The 22019-nt window shown below is 31.2% G+C and overlaps 1 protein-coding gene across 1 annotated transcript in view; it reads right to left on the reverse strand.

Moving 5' to 3' along the window:
- Window positions 1-3426: 3426 nt before the first annotated feature.
- LOC108749218 (band 7 protein AGAP004871-like) overlaps window positions 3427-22019 on the reverse strand; it is a 122672-nt gene continuing 104079 nt past the window's right edge. The window contains exon 4 of the mRNA XM_018487784.1: window positions 3427-3976. Coding sequence (XP_018343286.1) covers window positions 3878-3976 — 99 coding nt within the window. The 3' untranslated portion in view covers window positions 3427-3877. The remainder of the gene's footprint in view (window positions 3977-22019) is intronic.

The raw sequence follows: 22019 nt of genomic DNA on the forward strand, positions 1-22019 counted from the left end.
ATATTTTTGAAAATACATGAAATATTGTAAATAAAACATAATGTTTTTACTATTTATAGTACACTGAAATATGCTGAAATACTATGAGTTCTAAAATGAAAATATTTTAAAGGTAATGACATTGAAATGAAATATATATTTTAAATATTAGAAAGTGGCTTTAATTATTACAAAGGTTAAATGAAAAGGAGCATACAGCCACACTTTAAATACCTAGCGCCTTCCCGGCCCTAGTGTTAAGATGTTGAACTACTATCCAATATACATTCAATTAAATTGAATTAATATTTCAGAATTAATTGAGAACCGATAAATCATCGGATTCACACAATCATTCTGATAATCCTCCCAAATCCACCCAAATCTTAAAAAACTGTAATAAACTTATTGCGAAAAATATTGCCTCGGCCGGAAGTCTTCGGAGTTCGTCGGTAGTCTAAAGGCTCAGGACGCTCGTACAGAATGCAAGAGATCCGGGTTCGACTCCCGGCCGAGGCAATATTTTTCGCAATAAGTTTATTACAGTTTTTTAAGATTTGGGTGGATTTGGGAGGATTATCAGAATGATTGTGTGAATCCGATGATTTATCGGTTCTCAATTAATTCTGAAATATTAATTCAATTTAATTGAATGTACATTGGATAGTAGTTCAACATCTTAACACTAGGACCGGGAAGGCGCTAGGTATTTAAAGTGTGGCTGTATGCTCCTTTTCATTTAACCTTTGAAATATATATATTATTTTTATTGATTTATTAATAAAAGTTACCAAAAGAGGAACACTAGAATTAAAATATTGAAATTAATAATTGAAAAAAATACTGAAATCTGTTGAAAAAAATCAGTTTATATTATAACAAAAAGCGTTGATTTATCTTTCTAGAATCACCGCTTTCCGATACTAGATGATATCAGTTTTCGCATGTAAAATTTAGTTGCTTTTTTCAGTGTAAGCAGAGCTATATAATCGAAGCTCAGATTATCTGCAGTTATGTTTACATTTGTACATGGTTTTCACATGTAATTTAGTACATGCATTGTATTTTTGTACCAACGAGAAACTAAATACAGTAACATTTTGTATTGAATTATTTATAAAATATTAACAAATTATAATAAAATCTTAATGAAATTATACTAAAAATAGATTCAATTAATATAATTTCAATATGAAATTCAGTAATAATTTTATTATTATTCATTACGTTGATTGGCTGCGGTATAGAGGTTGTCGAATTTCTTTGTCTTGCAGCCAATATTGACACGCTTAAAAAATTTGTCGTGCAATAATAAATGGATGAATGTAATATTAGTCTAAAATGTACGTTTATAGATTTTTTGTCCTGATTAGTCAATTAAACTATCGTTATTATAGCGCTAAGATGCGTATACGGGAGCAGAGCACTTGCACACAGTTCAATTGCATACATCACTCATATCGGTCGGTTCCTAATAAGTTTTAACTGTTTTACCAATGAAATTATATTATTTTAAATTAGCTAATTACTAACAATATAATATATTATAGGACCGTATATGTGTAATAAATTATAGAAATCAAAGTCTTAAACGGCAGGATGTTAATGCTTGTATGATTCTTATGTGAATTTATATACTACGTATGTAGTCCCCAGAAACGCGCGCCGAAATGATTTTTTGGTCTTGAAACGCTAACGCTACTAAATTACCGCAGTAATATCACGAGTTAAATTGACTAGCAATTTAACAAATTTTTGATGTTTATTCGCATCTTCGAAACGATAATAATATTGAATGACATTAAAATCTGTAAATAATTAATTCTTATTGCGAAAAATATTACTTCGGTTGGGAATCGAACCCAGATCTCTTGCATTCCATGAGAGTGTCCTTTAGACTACTGAGGCTTAGCTACCGAGGCCCTTTAGCTAATTACTAATTGGCAATTAGCGGTGTGAACAATTGATATACCCGGTGCATACGATCTCAGTCAAAAAAGTGACATTGATATTACGTTCATTCCACGTTGAACAGATTGATAATCAAATGTACCTATTAAAAAAACTATTTATAACTGCTTAAAATAATGTAAATACATAATAATTACATACATATAAACATTTGACTGCATATATTTGCTAATTATTATTTAATTAAAAAGAAATCGATTCAATAGTAGTTCATTGTCGAAATCAATTAACCAGCCATCAACCTCTTCGATGTAAAAGATTAATATGACCTTCGATGAAGGTCATATTAACATCTCTGACTGGGTACAATTTCAGTAATATTTTATCACTGATCATTATAATTTCAATAATATTTCATCATTCCTTATTATACAAAAAATTGTCATCAGGGATATTCCGGTGTACACTGTCAATACTGGCAGTACTAGAAAATTATTACTATCACATAATGAGATGTAATAGCATCTAATTCTATCAATGATGTTATAAATACAGGGTTGGCAAATAACTTATAACGTCGTTACTGTTACTAGTTACTCTTTTCGATAACGAATGGATAATGACATTACATTTTCTTCTGATTAACGTTCATAATAACGCAGTTATATTTTGAGGGTAATGGTAATGATTTCATTAATTACTTTTATCGTTACTTTATTTCTAGCCACGTAAAAGTTTTATACCGTACACACACATACACACACACACACACACACGCACGCACGCACGCACGCACGCACGCACACATTTATTTTGAGCTTTATTCCTTTACTAAAAGATAGAATTTGACATCTCTTTAGAATATTTATTGCAAAAATCTGTATATTGCCCTAATAAAGCGCCGAGTAGGCAATTCTGGGGCATTCTCTTTAGTACTCGTATGGTAGTTGCGTATAGGAGGAGTTTTTCAGTAGTTAGATGATGACAGGCATCCTCAGGGATACAGCCGCATCGAATTCTGCACACCCAGGGATTTCGGACCCTGGGTGTCTTCCCTTCCATCAGAGGACGTTTCTCTAGGTCGTCCTCGGATGGTTGGGCTTACAAAGATTTTTTTCCTCCTGCAAACAAAAAAAATAATAGCATTTTCCATTGGCAGAATTAATGTGCACTACACTATTCTAATTTGAATGTAAAAATGACATCTCAATTGATGAAATGATAAAATGCTCAAAGCTATTCGATATTTTGTCGAATAACATAATAAAATGTATTGATAATTTCGAGGTACAATCGTTTCTATATTTTTAAACATACATCTTTACATCGATTTGTGTACAACAGCTTTATAGTGCATTGAGTTCTACCAACGAAAAACGCTATAATATTCTATTAGTGTAAAAAAAAGTAACAAAAAAGTAATGACTCGTCGCATTTTGAGTGATGGTAACAGTAATGAGTTACTTTTGCAAATCAATAACGAGTAACGGTAACGAATTACTTTTTAAGAAAAAAAATGGTACCGCTAACGCGCGAGTTATTTTTCTGAGATAATGTTGCCAAACCTGCATAAGTGATAGCCATATTTCCACTGCAATTACTGCGGCTCTCGAGATAAGGCAATTACAGTGCAATATAGCGTTGAATAAAAAAGTGTAAAAAATAGTTATTAGTTCTAGAAATAAATAAATTCTTTAAAAGAATCGCTACTGCTATTGATCAAAATCTATAATTATGCATATTTTGATTTAGTACGTTTGTCCATCGTATCTATTTTATGGTTGCACTGCCAGTAAAAAAAGAATAAACCATAATAGCATTGATAGTACACTCCCCGAGCTTATGTAATGTACGCAAGCATGTCAAATATACGAATAAATCGCCAAACATCCTTCATAAAGCTTCAGAAAAGTTGTTAATCTTCTTCTCCATCGTTGTATCCTGCGAAACGTGATGTACGCTTTCTTCCTTTCTCTTTTTCACATAATTATTCTCTCGGTAAAGCTTTCATAAAGTATGTCATCATATCGATTGGTAGCGGAAACACGATGGTAGAGTTCTTTTCTGCTGATATTGTATTCAGTGTCTAAAATTAAAAGAAAAGAGCAAAAAGTAAAACGGTTCAAAAATATAAGTGAAAACAATGTCTTATTGACAAAATATTCAATCAATAATAATATTGGGTTAGGGAAAAAGTCTTTTTACATGCCAATAGATGAAGATCTGGTCGATTTTTTACGCCACTATTGTGTGATGTATTAGATTATATATCGTTGGAAAAGTACTATTTCATGCATTTTGAAATAGATTGATCATAGTTTTGAACGATACTGACATTCAATCAAATTTGAAAATGAGTGAAAATTAAGAATATTTTTGACATATTTTATTTTTTTATTATATAAAAGGGAAAAACGCTGTGCAAGCTGCAGAAAAAATTTATCGTGTTTATGGAAAGGATGCTCTAACTAGACAAACAACAGCGCCGATTCCAAAATGGAAATTTTGACCCCATAGAGCATGTAATATTGCACTAATATTACAGTGAGATTACAATGTTGCAGTAATATTGCAATTTGAAATGCAATATTACGTAAATACTATTGAGATATTACATTGTAATATTGCAGTAATTTTGTTGAGATATTCCAATGTGATACATTATTCTGCAATATTACAACAATGTCGTCCAAATATTGCAATGAGATATATCGCAATGCAGTGCTACTGCAATATTATCCAAATATTGCAGTATGATACATTGCACTGAAGTATTAACGCGATATCGTTTAAATATTGCAATACGATATATCGCGAAACAGTATTATCTCAAATATTGCAATATAATTTATCGCATTGTAATATTACTGCAATATCATTTAATAATTGCAATGTGTGTATACCACACTATAATAATACAGCAATATCATTCAATTATTACATTGCAGTTATCGTATTGCAGTATTACTGCAAGTGTTGAAATATTACAATGCTTTTTACCACAGTGATATCTTTCTAACATAAGATACAAATAATACTATGTTTTGATTTATTACTAAATAAATATTAAGTGTAAAAAAATTAAAAATATAGATTGAACATAACTCGCAATGGATACTAATAAGCTGTGTTATGTCTTACATCTTATTTATATTTATTACAATTCTATTTAACATTTATTTACAATTTTTTAATTTCTTCAACATTTAATATTTTTGTCCTGTTTTTAATTTTTTTTATTATGACTTTGTCATATATACTTCAGAATGTAATATTAAGCAATAATATTTTAGCAATTAATAAAATTAGATTAATGATTGTAATATATCATAATATTGCAGCAATATTGCAAAAATATTTAAAATATTATAAATATTTCTGCAATGAATTTTTTGTAGACAAGTTAATTTTTGTAGCGATATTTATACGACATTATTAGTATATTACTGTGTAATATTATTGGAATATTACTACAGTATATAAAAATACTATTGCGATATTGCAAAATATTAACATAATAGAAATATTGCTTAATATTGTAATAATATTACAAAAACATCGCAGAAATGTTTCTGTAATGAATTTGTCTTGGAAATTTAATATTGTAATGATATTTATACAATATTACTGACATATTTTTATGCAATATTACAGCAAATTTGTAATATTACTGCAAGATTACTATTATATAATCTTACATGCTGTGTGAGATGTATATTATTCTGATCGGTCTATTGTGGAAAATGTCGATGAAATCTTTCAAAAAATTGAAAAAAATTGTCATGTGAGCAACTATGACATAGTTAAGGAGCTAATCATAAAACTGTAAACGGAGCACTTACGTAAGGTTGAATACACAAAGCTCGATATTTGGATTCCACATAATTTGACGGTAAAAAATTTAATGATTCAAATTTCTATTTGTAAATCGCTACTGAAATAAAACGAAATTAAGTTTTTTCTGAGAAGATTGATAATTATCGATGAAAAGTGGACATATGATAATAATGTTCGAAAAATATCGTGGTTGAAACAAAATGAGGCATCACAAACAATCGCAAAGTCTAGATTGACGCCAAAGTAGGTGATGCTGTGTGTCTGGTGGAACTGAGAAGGAGTCGTCATTATGAACTGTTGCCGCCATGCAAAACGATTGAGTCCGATCTTTATCAAAAACTAATGCGATTAGAGCAATTCAGGAAAAGCGGCCAGAACTGATCAGTAGAAAGACATTGTCTTTCATTCGTTCAAATGACAACGTTAGGTCACATACGTTTTTAATGACTCGACAAAAATTGAGAGAACTTTTCTTTGCTGGAAAGTTTTGATGAATCCATCATAGTTCTGACCTTGCACCGTCTGATTACTAATTGTTTCAGTCTTTGCAAAACTTCTTTAATAAAGTAAATTTGATTTCAAAAAAGACTCGTAAAAATCATTTATCTCTTCTATCGAGAAATCACAGAAGTTCTATATCGATGGAATAATGGCTCTACCTGAAAAATGGCAAAAGATCATCGATCAAAACGGCAAATATTTGGTTTAATAAGAAATTTGTAAACAATTTAAAAAATACTTGTTTCAATTATCCAACTTGTAAAAAGACTTTTTCTCTAATTATATTGACAAAGATAATTATATGCACACACACGTAATAAAAGTATGCATTATTTGTAACGCGATTATTTTTTATTTTTACTTTGTTGTTATGATAAGTTGGTAATGATAATTTACGAATTTTTTGTGATTATATTTGTAATTAATTGAAAAAGTCACTCATTGTCAATCTCATTGCTGAAAAAAAGTATAAATCTTTTATTTATAACTAATTACTTTTATTCATTACTATTGTAAGTATAGAAAAATAATTCCTTGATACGTTACAGGTTACTTAATACTTTTTTAGTAAATAAATAACGCAAAGTGACAAATTACTCTTCAAAGTGACTTTCTTAATCTTAATGCAACTTCAGCGTTTAGTTATCATTATAGTCCTAAAAATTGCAATGTCATTATCAAAGTGTTATCATAAAAAATAACACAGTAATTATTTACATTAGAGCACCAACAATGACCTTGATCTTGACATATATTATGAACTTGAGTAACCTTCAATAAGTTTTAACTATTGCTCGTTATTTGTTAAAAAGTTATTATAAAAAAAATGTTTTAAATAATGTCTTGTTTTAATTATATAAAATAAATTTTCTGTTTTAAAATATATTTTACGACTTTCCACGCGAAGCGAGTTCCACTCCGTCCCCCCCCCTCTACCAAGGGGCATCTGACTTTTCACGCAGAGCGAGTTCTACTTTACCTCCCTTTTGTCTAGTGAATTACTATCCCCTGTCAAAGGGTGCACAACTGAATAGTTTGTGAATACGCGAAACGAGTTCTACTTTATCTCCTCCCTTACCAAAAAGCATACAACTTTTCATTCAGGTAGATCTTGCTTTTCATGGAAAGTCAAACGCCTCTTGGCAGGAGAGAAGGGGTGGAAATCACTTTGTGGAAAGTCGTATTTCTTTAATCGATCTATTCCGTATCTCTCTCCCTGCTTAGAGTTATCTGATTTTTCATGTAAAGAAGGGAAATAATTACTAACTTTGACTGTTAATAACTTTATAACAAATATCATATAACGGCTAAAACTTGTTGGAGGTCACTCAGGATCATGACAACATATGTCAAAGTCAATGGAAGAGGGAATTCCTTAGAGATCCTAAAAGTAGAGATCGACTAATGCCGACTCGATCCATGATTGGCTCTGCCATGTTATTGTGAAATCGGATGTGAGAGTGAGAGAAGCGAATATGAAAGTAAGAAAAGAAAATAACATTAGTAACTCTTTCATTCCCTGCACGCATGTACACAAAAAATTGATTAACAATGGCTAATAAAGGATATCTCACAATTGTTTGGAATCGATTTGATCCTCCATGAAATATTTAAAGTTTGTTTAACACAAAACTTTAAGAAACAAGTATTTTTTATACATTCGCTAACTCATGGTGAAATATTTCTTTTTAGCTATTGTTAATCAATGTTTTGTGTACATGCATGCAGGGAATGAAAAAGTTATTATGCTGTTATTTTACCGTTACAACGCCGCGCCGTTATTACTTGATATATTTTGTCAAAGTCATCATCCTGAGTAACTTTAAACAAGTTTCAGCCGTCGCACGTTATTCATTAAAAATTTTATATATTAACAAAAAATGTTTGAAAAAATAACGTCTTATTTTTGCTATACATAATATTAAAAACTATTCTGTACTCTTCTTTGCGAAATGGCTTTCCATGCGAAGAGAGATCAACCACCCCCCTGCGACTTTCCACGAAAAGCGAGTTTCACCCCATCTCCCCCCCTCCCTGTCATAGAGCATCCGACTTTCCAAGCAAAGTAAGTTTTACCCCACCTGCCCCCCTGTTTCGATGCGCACAACTTTCAACGCAAAGGGAGGTCTACCCTATCTCCCCCCCTGCCTAGGGGTGTACGACTTTCCGCGCGAAGTGAATTTCATTCCACCTCTCCTTTGCCAAGATTGCGTTCAAGAACTGCCCAGATAACTTTAAGCTATAGATTACGTTATGTATATTATAACAAAAATGCATACTAGTTATCTAGGCATAATTATTGAATGTAGCTCTACTTTTTACGCGAAACGGGTTTCGCTTTATTTCTCCCAATTGCCAAGGGGAGGGCGTTTTTCATGCGAAGCAAAATCTATCCATCCTTCTCTTTATCTCAAGTAAGAAAGGATATAGAATAGTTTTTAGTATTAGAGGAAAGGCCTCTATTATGAAATACTAAACTTATTTTGGGTAAATGCTAGAAATCTATGAGCAGAATTTAAAAAAATGATAGGTTACTTTTAAGGGAATTTAATAAACTTTAAGATAATACCATGTAAAACTTATAATTTAAACTCTATTTTTTTTTGAAAATTAAAGAAATGTAAAAAGTGAGCAAATCGCAAAGTCAAAAAGTTATGCTCCTATAAATAAGCGTGACGCTCCGAGAAATTGATAATAAAACGCAAAGTACATCAATATTATAATTAAAAAACTTTGTTTAATGTTTCTAAAATACAAACAAACAAAGTCAGTGTGTTGCACGCGCAAAATGAGTATGCGATGAATTGTACCTAGGACTCGTCTTCAGGTAATTGGAATCAAGCATCGCAAAAACAGGCACTCAATGTTCATTCCGATTGTCCTTTTTATTATTGTAAAATAACATTTATATTATACTTTAGTAATGATTTTCTATGACATAACAGCATAAGTTAATTATTTCATATTAAAAATATCCTGGGTATTTCATACTACGATTTCCATCCCGGTTTTATGATCATCAAATCTATTGTATCTTCAGTAATTAAGCAATTCAACATATCTCGTATTTTTTTATTAATACGATCTTACTCTATCACTATATGAAAAATTTATTGCTAAATATTTACTTATAAATAATAAACAAGGAACAAAGGCTCATTTTAATGAAACTTGAATCCAAAACCTTTTTTTGTATAATGACTACAGGCATGATTTAATAATAAATCTTATACTAAATAAGTTATTAATCTAGAGCAATAAATTCGTGGTGGAACCAACAAATAGCGTTTATTAATTTAGCCGGAACGCCGCTGTCTCATATTCGGTGCCTATCTCATAACAAGAGATCATATACGAGTATATTAGAATCCTCTATATAGTAGAAATAAGACATTATTTTTTCAAATTTTTTTGTTAATAACTTTTTAATGAATAACGTGCAACGGCTAAAACCTGTTGAAGGTCACTCAAGATGATGATCCTGATAATATATCAAGGTCAAGGTTAAGTTTACTGGAGGGTGATCTTTTATACTGTATAATTATCAAAACTTTTACACGAAAATTGTATGATTTCAAGAGTACTTTAAAGTTGCAAGGAAAAAATTTTTAATTTTTTTGTTTAACAAAATACCTTACCGTCCACAGTTTCCTCAAGTTTTTTGGACCAAATTAAAAATTATTTTAAAATAAACAAAATAAATGGCGAAAAAGAGTCGTCGCATAATATATATAATTAAAGATAATAGTCATAGATACATAAAATAAAAAGTAAAACGGCGTATATTAAAATATAAAACAAACAATTTTATGTAATGATTGTGACGCTTCTTACGTTGGACAGACGGGCAGGCAATTAAAAACCAGGATTGCCGAACATCGTAATCATATTAGACATAAAGCTTCTGCCCGCTTTGTCATCACCGATCATAGGTTGAGTCACAATTACGATTTTCAATGGGACAATGTTCTGATATTAGACGAGGAGCCTTCGTATAGAAAGCGTTTGATTTCGGAGATGCTACATATTAAAAAACAGAAGAACAGTCTTAATTTACAGACTGACACCGAGGGTCTTAATAAGGCATATCTGCCGATTATAAACAAAGTCTGACTTTCGATCCTGTCGACCCGTCTCCTCTCTCAGTGCGTCGCGTGCCGTTTTAGCGAGCGGTCGGTGTCACGTGCGATGTTGACATGTCTGACTTTGACGATTACATCCCTATCATTGTCATGGGTTTTCACACCTGTCATGCATTGCGGCGGTTCTCATTTCCTGTTCGGATGCGTTGGTGAGTGAGCACTTGGCTTCTTATCTGCGGCGTGTTTGGTTTTTAAGTTTTTAAGTTTTTTAGTTGTTTTTTATGAGTTCCCTTTCTTTTCCGTTTTTCAGTCAGCACTTGACTGTGTTTCTTAACATCGATTTAATTGCCCCATTGCATATACAACATTAAGCTACGTCGAGATCCATCACATTTGCTGATTTCCGCGCGTTAAAAATGTTGCGTCACTGAATGTTCGATTTATTATTATTTTTTTGTTGTATTCTTTTATGTCTTTTATATTATATTCTTTTTACATCTGAGGAGGGCTCAATCCAGCAGCCGAAACTTGTTTGTTTTATATTTTAATATACGCCGTTTTACTTTTTATTTTATGTATCTATGACTATTATCTTTAATTATATATATTATGCGACGACTCTTTTTCGCCATTTATTTTGTTTATTTTATTTATACATAAAGAGTCTTTACACCACTGTTATTTAAAGATTATTTTCTTTCAACAATATGTAATAAAAAGTTATCAGTAATATGTATAGTATAAAAAAATAACATTTAAAAAAAATGAAAAAAAGTAAAGTACACGCACCGTTCAGAAAAAGATTTTATATAAAACGTAGGATTAATTTGTAGCAGTCAGTAAAATGAGTAAAATAAAATTAAAATACAAAATTACTTATTCTAAAAGAAGGAAAGAATAAAGCCTCAAACACAGGATATTTGATAAGTAACGATAAAACTCTCGTACAGGGGTAGAGCGGACTAAACTGAATCGAAAAGCCCTTTAGCATTTTACAATTTTCGCAATAGTTAAGATATTAATTACTAAAAATTGCTGAATATTGGTTTTTAATAATGTTTTACTCGAGTAATATTAACTTTATAGAAAAACAGCAAGTGACAAAAATTGTTAATTTCTTCATAAAGAGTTCCGAGATTTTTTTCAAAATTTTTTAGTACCGTATTTTCTCATGTTGGAAAAATAGTTGCCAATAAGAAAATACAGTACTAAAAATTTGAAAAATTCTGAAAAAATTCTTAGAACTTTATAAAAAAAAAAAAACAATTTTTGTCTCTTGCTTTTCTATGAAGTTGATAGTATTTGAGTAAAAAATTATTGAAAACAATATTTTGGAATAAAGGTGACTTTTAGTAATTGATATTTTTGTTAATTATTGCAAAATGGTGCAGGACTTTTTGACTCATCAGTTTAGTTTACTCTATCTCTATACAAGAGTTTTATCGTTACTTGTCAAAAATATCCTGTATACTAAGTGCGCTGAACAAAAAACCGTTATATCATAAAAAGAATTTGAATGATATTTTTTCAAAAAAAGAAAGAATAAGTTGTCAAATATAGATATGCTGAAGAAAGAACAGTTATATAATAAAAAGAATGATGAAACAAAAAGTTGTTGTACGCAAAAATTTTAAGTGACATATATCAATAAAATCAAATACAAATTTACTTATTAAAATAAAATTAACAAAGAAGTTGTCAAATATACGAGGGCAAGTCAATAAGTTTTTTAGAAAAACATAGTAAAACACATTTTTTTTTATCGATTCATTTTTATTTCTCAACATAGTCTCCTTTAAGCTTGATATACTTGATCCAACGATTTCTCCAACTTTTTTAAGCTGTCCGAATAATATGATTTGTTCAATCCTTCAAAATAAACCTCTGTTTTGGCGATGAGCTGCTCTCTGGTGGTGAATCTCTTTCCTCCGAACCATTTCTTCAGGTTTTGAAACAGGAAATAGTCACAAGGAGCTAAATCTGGTGAATATGCTGGATGGGGAAGCAATTCGTAGCGGAATTCGTTGAATTTAACCATAGGTGTCGGGAACGTGTAAACCCGTGCATGGTCTTGATGGAAGAGCACTTTCTTCTTCGCCAAATGGAGACGTTTTTTCTTTAAAATGTTGTTGAAACAGTCCAATAAGGTTGCGTAGTATTCGTTATTGACCGTTTGCTTCGACGGAAGATAATCGATATGAATTATACCGCGTGCATCCCCAAAAATTGTGGCCATTACTTTTCCAGCCGGCTTCACGGTCTTCGGAACTGGTTTATCCAGTAAAGTCCATTGTTTTGACTGTTCCTTCGTCTCGGGTGTGAAGTAATGAATCCATGTTTCGTCCACAGTAATGAATCGATGCAGAAATTTATCTGGATTACGTTGAAACATCTCCAAACATTGTCACATGATCGCGTTTATGGTCCACAGTGAGCAAACGCGGCACCTATCTTGCCGATAATAGCTTTTTCATATCTAATTGTTCATATAAAATTGAAATTACTGTGCCATGTGATATGCCTGTGGCTTCAACAAGCTCGCGAACTTTCACTCGCCGATCAGTCAAAATAATATCTGGACTTTATCGATTTCTGGCGTAGCAGCCTCAATTGGATGTCCCAAACAAGGTGTATCACATGTGGATGTACGATCACGTAAATTCATTCACCCAATTGTATACAGTCGCAAACGCTGGTGCAGATGTGCTATCAATTATCCAACTCGGCTTTGATTTCTTTCGGCGTTAAACGTTTAATATGTAGATGTTTGATCACTGCACGAAACTCGTTTTTTTTCATTTTGCAAAAAATACAAAGGTTGTTCGCTTTAATCGTTTACAGAAATGAAACCACGCAATGAATTTCGCTCAAAATTTGACAGTAATCAGCTGAAAGATGCTACTTGTCAAAAAGTAATGTGACATGACTGCGAGTACCCTCTGACAGATTTTCTAAGAACTTATTGACTTGCCCTCGTATTATTTGGCTTTTACTAGATTAGACATAAACCTAAGAAGATTAAGAAGATTAAGAAAGTAAAAATAAATTTATTTTGAAATGAAGGAATAAAATTATAATAAATTAACGTAAACATTTTGACTTTACTAACAATAAATGTTTTTCATAAAACAAAATAAAGAACGGAAAGTTTAAATAGAATCATAAAATTAATAAGTGATTAAATTTACGTATTTTTTCAATTTAACGACGTAATTACACTATTCAAACATTTCATTTCAGATTTTGTCGTATAATTATGTAAATGTATACACTTATTACTGTTACGTCCAACGGACTCTCACGACTCTTTTCTTTCGTGGAGATCTAGAATTTGTTGAAATAAAAAAGACAGCTGCGAATAATGCACAAGTGGAACGTTATAGTCTAGAGAAGACTAAAAATTTTTTCTTTTCTCACTAAAAATTAAAACGAAGAATCCAGTATCTCCTCGTAAATGTCTTTCTGAGATAAATTAAAAATCGGTACCCGTGCGGCGGAACCAAAAAGACACCGAGTCTGTGCACCTGGGAGACTGCGGCTAAATTAATAATAAATATGTAATTGGAAGCGTAAGACCGGCTCCAAGATACTTTTTAACGGTCAAGTCGCGGACGATTCTTACGAGTCCGTGATCACAAAATCTAAGAAGAAGCATGCGACGTTTAGGGGTAGATTCTGGGTGGTCTTGTAGCGACGATGCACGTACGCCTTCTTGATGCGCTGCACATGCGTTTTCCCATAAATTTTAAGATCATAAAATTTTGAAGAACACTTTTCCACACTACAGACTCCGATCAACATCCTTTCCTCTTTAAAGATCTTGATCAATCCGAGAGCAAAGAAAAATCCTACTACTAGTTAACGAAATCTATTCCACCAATCCGAATCTGAGTAATCGGGGGCTATTAGTATAAAAATAGCGGTTCCGCGGCTCTCAGGATGATTTTTCTTTGAGTTTTGGGAGACTTTAGTTGTCGCGACATTTGAAAAAGGCTTCAGCCGATTCTCGAAGCTCTCTTCCTCCAGTAGACTCAGTGCTTCAACTTAAGATCAACGGCATTCCTTGATCAGGGAAATTGACAAACCGGACCTGCTCAGACTCAGCATCCCGGTCGACGACACCCTCTCCGGTCTCTTGGGCATCCTACATATCGTTATCTCCGAACAGTAAGTTTTTGATTTCGTTGTAGTACATTGGGTGATCCCTCTCCTTCTTGTGTAATCCCCTTTTAAAAGACGACTAAAGTATAGCAGAATAAGGAAGTGATTTCAGGCCCCAGCACGTAATCGATCGCTACAGGGGACAAAATTAACACACTGATGAAAGAATATTTTGTGCAAAGTTTCATGCCAAAAGAGCCACATCGTTTCGAGATATCGAACAAAATGTGATTTTTTATTAGTATTTTTTGTCTCTATTAAATCTAAACGGATCTTTACAAAAAAAATCATGGATATAAAGGGTATCAAAAAGATTAGAGTAAGAATTTTTTTGTCATTCTTGGCTCAAAATTCTGTTTTTAAAAAATTCAAGAATTTTTGAAATTGCATTTTTTACATGATATGTTTTACCATTTTTAAAATAATTCAGCAGCTAAATCTTATCATAAATTATATTCGTGATTTTTTTCAGAATTTTAGATTTGGTGGAACATACAAAAAAAAATAAAACCCATTTTTTCGCCATTTTTTGATATAAAATATATTAGTTTATTATTCATAATATATGAATAATAAAGTTATGAATATACTATTATGAATAATAGTACCTTATAATATTAGTAACAGAATACTTTTAAACATAGTGAAAGAGACAGGTCAAAAACTTTTAACAATTTCAAACTAATGTTGTTCCTGAGACCGAGCGTCGCTACGAAAAAACAGTAATGAAGTAAGAAGTAGAAATGGTAATAGATGTGAATATTGATATACTATATTTCGATTTCAATGCAAAAACATCGATTTTTTTATATTGCCATACGTTCGCATCGAATCGTCGAACAAAAATATTCGTGACAGCTAGTATAAATTGACTAAAAGTTGCTTTACAATAGTACGCTTTTTGTCAGTGATATCAAGCATACTGCATAAGATAAATAAAAGTACAGTAATCCCTTGCAATTGTCACCTACATAAATTGACTGGAACCGTCCCCGTGACATTTGAGGTAATCTACTTTATTTGTTTTCTTGAAGGTCTTGCAATTGTGTTCAAAGTTATTTAAACACGAGAGTTAACAATATTTTGCGATTTAAGTTTTTCAAACTATACTTTTCAGTTTTTATTGAGGATTTTTATTTAACATTGACACTAATTGTCAGTCAGATTATAACACTTATTCCAATATTCATTGATCATGGAAGATCAATTATCTACGAAGTAATAATTTATTCTTTTATTATTAAAAAAATAAATTTATTAATAAAATTTTTTTTGCTATTTCTGATACGTTTTTCAACAACTACTATTAACTAATACACTAGAGTAAGACAAGTTTATCATGTTTATGTGCTTAACAAAGTTAGAAATTGGTCTTCTTTTTAAAAAAAAATGTAATATTGTAAATGCTGAAATCAGTTAAATTAATTTTTCTGAAGCAGAAAAAATAGAATTCTCGTTGTTTAATCTACGCGTTTAATCTTTCTATAATATTAAAGTTTTAAACTATTGTCTGCAGAAGTGCGATCGAAGGTAAGTAAAATTACATTTAAGAACTACTTAAAATATGTCAACTAATATTTTATGTCGTAAAATGGCGAAAAACCGGTTTTAATTTTTTTTTGGATATGTTTCACCAAATCTAAAAATCTGAAAAAAATCACGAATATAATTTATAATAAAATTTAGCTGCTGAATTATTTTAAAAGCGATAAAACATTCATATCATATATAAAATGCAATTTCAAAAATTTTTGAATTAAAAAAAATAGAATTTTGAGCCAAAAATGACAAAAAAATTCTTTCTCTAATCTTTTTGATACCCTTTATATCCATGATTTTTTTTGTAAAGATTCGTTTAGATTTAACGGAGAAAAAAAATACTAATGAAAAATCATATTTTGTTCGATATCTCGAAACGGTGGCTCTTTTGGGATGAAACTTTGCACAAAATATTCTTTCATCAGTGTGTTAATTTTGTCCCCTGTAGCGATCGATTACGTGCTGGGGCCTGAAATCACCTTCTTATCCTGCTATACCCTTTTTAGTGCGTTCACGTTGTTCTTCTGCCCCTTGTCACCGTCAGTCCCCTAGCGGGGACTAACAAATTGCGCCGACTCTGCACGTATCCGCTATAACATCTCGCGAAAAACTCGCGAGAGCAATCTTCGTTAATTCAGCCATCGGTCCAAGAACAGACTTCGATCGTTCGGTCTCCAATTACAACTCTATCGCCACTACTAGAAATCTTACTCCCTTGTCTTCAATCTGTCTCCAGACTTCTTTGATGACCTCTTCCCGTCCAGTTCTCCCCCTGTTCCACATCCGGTATCATCACCGATTGAAGAACTTTCCGTCTCGCATACCACCCCCTCAATTCCTCATGTTCAAACCGATGCTTACTCTCCCCTTGGTCACCTTCCTCTTTCATAACGCCCATCAATTTAGAATATATGTCCTACTTTATCTCTTGCACTAATGACCAAATAATAGTGAGCATCGCGGGATTCGGTTGTCTAGTTTTAGTCCCCATATCATCCCTCATTCCCATCGATCCTCTTTCCTTCCAACCATATGACTTATCTACGCAACTTTAATTTTCCCCTCCTCCTTTCAAATTCTCCATACTCTAAATAACGTCCGCATTGCAACTCTCTTTTCACATACACACTCACACGTACATAAATGCGTATATACATTTTAGAATAGAGAACTAAAAATTACATTTTTTTTTATTACTAAAAGAAAATGTATTACCAAATATTGCCTTTTATTATAGTATTGTATTATTAAATTTACCTCTCGGTTGTCAATTTATTTAAGTATAACCTCTCCTTATATTTATTAACTCTCCCGCGGTTGCACTTCGCTTTCTTCCCGGTCACTTGGATTAAGTTCCATGACCGAAAGCCAGGGCACACTGACCCAGTTTGGGCCCTTTAAATTAAAAGTACGACTCCCGGCTCGTTAGGAACCTCAGGACAAAGCGAAGTGCCTCCCGATTTGCGTCGGTTCTTCCCCACTACTCTCTTGCGATCCGGAGCCTGGACACGATCAAATCGGTCTAATAATTCGGTTCCTGTTGCGTTCACCCCCTTAACTCCATGCATGCGGAGCTTGAACGTAACATTACGATACTATTATTATTATATTAAATTAATAATTATATAAATTTGATTGTTTGATGTTTCGAAGTTTGAAGTATCGAAGTTTAGAAGTTTCAAAGATTCGAAGCTCTGAACTTTCAAAACATCGAAGTTTGAATGTCATAGCTTTCGAAGCAAATCACCAGCCCTAGTTGAAACCTCTATTTTTAAAATCAATAATTGATATTTCAAGCTGTGATCCTTGACAGACCCTTTACAGAGATTCCAAAAGTAGAGATTTTAAGCTTTTAAATTTAAGCTTTTTTTTATCTACGATAATTTTTCACTGCGTTACGGTGTTCTAAATATTACGTAATTTTGAGCGTGTTCAAAAGTGTTACAATACATATTTTTTGTTAAGTATTTAAACAAAGTAATGAATGGCTTTAATCAAAATATTTTCCTTCATTTTGTATAACTTTTTTCTATTTTTCTGGCAAAAAATGGATACCATGACGATAAAAAGATTCTTCTTTGGAGTTATAATCCAATTTTCAGAATTTTCGTACATATTCGAAATTATGAAAGTGTGTATTCTCTAGAGCACCGATCAGAACAAGTGAAAATCATATGGAGCAATATCTGGAGAATACGCGGGATACAGTAAGACTTTCCAGTTCTAACAATGTTTGCTTCACTGATATTGCAACATGAGGTCAAGCATTGTCATGAAAACACTTTATGTTATTTACTCGTAATTGAAAATCATTTTTAATTGTTTTTGATAATGCTTGCTTCAATTTGTATATAATTGTTGTCCATAACGATTAGCGGTGACAGTTTCTTTCGGATTTAACAGTTCGTAGTACACAACACTTTCATGATCCCACCATATACACAGCAATACTTTTGAACTGTGAATATTGCGCCTCGAAGTGAATGTTGCTAGTTAGCCTGAATTAACATATGATTTTTTTTGTTTGGGATTATCAAAATATGTCCATTTTTTCTCCAGTAACAATTCGATACAAAAAGTTCTTCGTTTTTTGTCTAGCCAAATGTAAATGTTTAATCGGTTCGTAATTTCAATTTCATAATAATTGATGTGGAACCTTTTCCTTCTTTATGAATCTTTGCTATATCATGTAAATGTTCCGTAACTGTTGTACGATAAATAATTCTTTGGCAAGTTCTGAAATGGATTATGCTAGATTTTCATTGAATAATGCTTGGAAATCTTTTTCAGCCTTTTTGGTTGTCCCGAGTGATCTTTGTTGTCAACATTGAAATCACCACTTTTGAATCACTAAAGCAATATTTATATGTTTTTATTAATGGAACAACATTGTCATAAGTTTCTATCAGAATTCTATGACTTTTAACCGCCGTTTTCTTCTGATTAAAAAACAAAAACATTGCATGTTGAAAATACTCTTTAAAAAACTATATTTTTAAAATGGCCATTAAACACGATGTTTAACGCGTCTATTATTAGTAAATGACTAAATATCAGTGGAGCAATAGTAAAGCATTAAGAAGCAATAGCTGCGATCGGAATGTCTTCGACAACACTGATATTAGTGTCATCTCTTGCAAAACCCTCAAAACTAAATTACAATCCTAATAAATGGACAGTATAAGTATATTCAGTTTTACGTTCGGTCAGTGCAGTTGTTTTGTAATCATATCTGTGCAATTTGTTAAACTATTTTTATATTACAATACAAAGCAAAGTTTAATATTTTTGAAAATTATTATCAATTTGTTTGTTGTTTAAACTTTTATTAGCATCTGTAAATTCAATACATTTGTCAGAAAAGGTCATTACACATAAAAGTCGTAATCATAATCATAAGACCGTAAAAAAATTAATTGATTGGCTACTGCATTGAGGTCAAGCGTTGATGTGTTCTTTGCGCAGAAGCAACATGAGTGAAATGTTATAACCTCAAAGCCGTGATCATAGTCGCAAGTTTTTGTCCGTTGAAAAATGCGATTAACGCCTTATCCTTATGATTAATCAACAAGAAGATAGTCACTTATTGCTTGCCTCGTTGTCAATTTATCGCTTTTTATGGTCTTATGGTTACGACTAAAACTTTTACGTGCAATAGCCTAAACATCAGTAACAGAAACAGATACAGAATTAAAAAAAGACATAGAAAAATTATTGCTTGATAGCATTTTTTATTATAATAGGTTGAAAATAACAGAAGAAACTTATTTCGATTATCAAGAATCTTTTAAGTTACATAATTCTGAAATAATTGAAAATGATAAAGTGGATTCGAGTGAAGATAATTTAAATTTTTATCCTCAAATGATGACGCAGACAGTTCTTATAAAAGACTTTGACAGTTCTTATAGAAGACAAGCAGTTGAGTATTCGCGAAATTGGAACGTTAATGAAAAAAATAAAAACAAAAGGAACTGTCCGCTAAAATCAGTGCAAAATAAATTTAGAAAAATTTCATCTGAACGTCGAATTAAGATGATGGGAAGAACAATTACGAGTACATTCAGGTGGAAATCGTATAAAAAAATTATCTTACAGCTCCAAATTTATACATGATAAATTTACTGCAGCTGTTGAATCAGGATTCATGGTTCATGATATTGATCTACAAAGGTGAGTTTTACAAACTCAAGAAGAAATATGAAATTTAAATCCTATACTTAAAGCATCTCACAATTGGGTATCAAGATTTAAGGAATCCAATCAAATTATTTCGAAAAAAATTACGAAATTTATGACTAAAAAAATACAACAGAAGATTCTGAAAACAAACAGCTGATAATTTTTTGAAAACGGTGAAACCACTTATCGAATAGTTTGGATTTGAAAATGTTTTTAATTTTGATCAAAGTGTGATTTCCATTGAAAATTCATTTTGGAAGATCATGTTTTATCAAGGAGTAAAGAACGTGTCGTGCAATCTATGTAATACACTTCACGCTGTAAATGTTTTGAAGCATTCTTTGATTGCTCAATTTGTAAAATTATTTCTTCTGTTTGATCATTTGCGGCTTTAAGAGGATCGCTTTCATTTTTCACTTTTCATCATCAACAATACATTCATACACAATACAACCAATAATATTGTGTAACGGAAATTTGCTGATACCTTCATTTATTGTATTAAAAGAAGCTAATTGTATATTTGGACCAGGAGTACAAAGAACCTTGTGTATGTGTGCGTGCGTGAGTGCATGTGTGAGTGCGCGCGCGCGCGCGTGTGTGTGTGTGTTTACACTTATTTATATATAATATATATTATTGTAAAAGCATCAAAATCTAATAAAATGGCTTCAGATAATTAATTTTTCTTTCTCTATAACAAATTTCCAGATTCCATTTTACTATTAAACAATAAGTATAAATTTGAGTAAATGAAATAGTATAATGAAATTATAATCTGGTATCTCATTCTTGATATATTTTATATTTTATTTAAGAATCTAATAACAGTCGTAAAAAAGTTATTAATTTAACATTTATATTTTTTACAAATCATTTTAAAATGTAGTTAAAAAAAGCTTATTTTCTAAACATTGCTTTTAATAGTGTTTTTCTTATTGACTTATGAAGTGGACATTATCCCAATATCATTTCAGATTCAATACCAGCAGAAAAATATTACTATAATACAATAATTATATCGAAAGGCACTACAGCGAAAATATAATCATTAGATGTTTACGGATTAAGAATTTAGAAAAATTCTGCTGAAAGATTTTAAAATATTATTTTGCAATAGAACAGTAATATTTTGCATGAATGAAATAATATAATAAAATTACAATCTTTGAGACTTAATCGATTGTCATCCCTATGATATCATAACTTATCTAAATATTAGTGCTTTAAAAGTAGTTATACAACCGAAAGATAAAAGAATTTGAAAATCCAGTAGAATTTAATTTTGACAAAACTTTAACATGTGATATCGAAAGTTGCAATAATATAGCTGTAGTAAAATGTTTGTCGTGCAAGAAGTTATATTTAAAACATTTCTTTGAGTATCATTACTGCAATGAATATAATGAGTAAATGAGTAAATGATACAAATATAAATTTATCGTATAAACTCTCTGATGTTGGACAACATTCATTAATGTTGGAATACGACTCGATGTCTCACGTCTGCTCCATGACGATCACATACAGAAATTGAATATTGAGATGCGACGTAACAATAAAAATTAATGGCGTTAGAATTAAGAAGTATCAAGCTGAAGATGACTCAAAGATGAGTTGTAATGTTCCAATTCTTATTGTTTGATGTATATATTTTAAAAATTACGCTTATTTATAACCAACTCCTATAGCCTTCATGTTTTATACGTATGTATTTTTTATTATTTTTATTAATATAAGGAGTCTTTAACAAATTTTAAGTTAATTTAATAAATTATTATTATTGTATGAACATTTAAAAATTATTTTAATATTAAGTATAATAAA

Source organism: Trachymyrmex septentrionalis, unplaced genomic scaffold, assembly GCF_001594115.1.
Source record: "Trachymyrmex septentrionalis isolate Tsep2-gDNA-1 unplaced genomic scaffold, Tsep1.0 scaffold275, whole genome shotgun sequence".
Classification (NCBI taxonomy): domain Eukaryota; kingdom Metazoa; phylum Arthropoda; class Insecta; order Hymenoptera; family Formicidae; genus Trachymyrmex; species Trachymyrmex septentrionalis.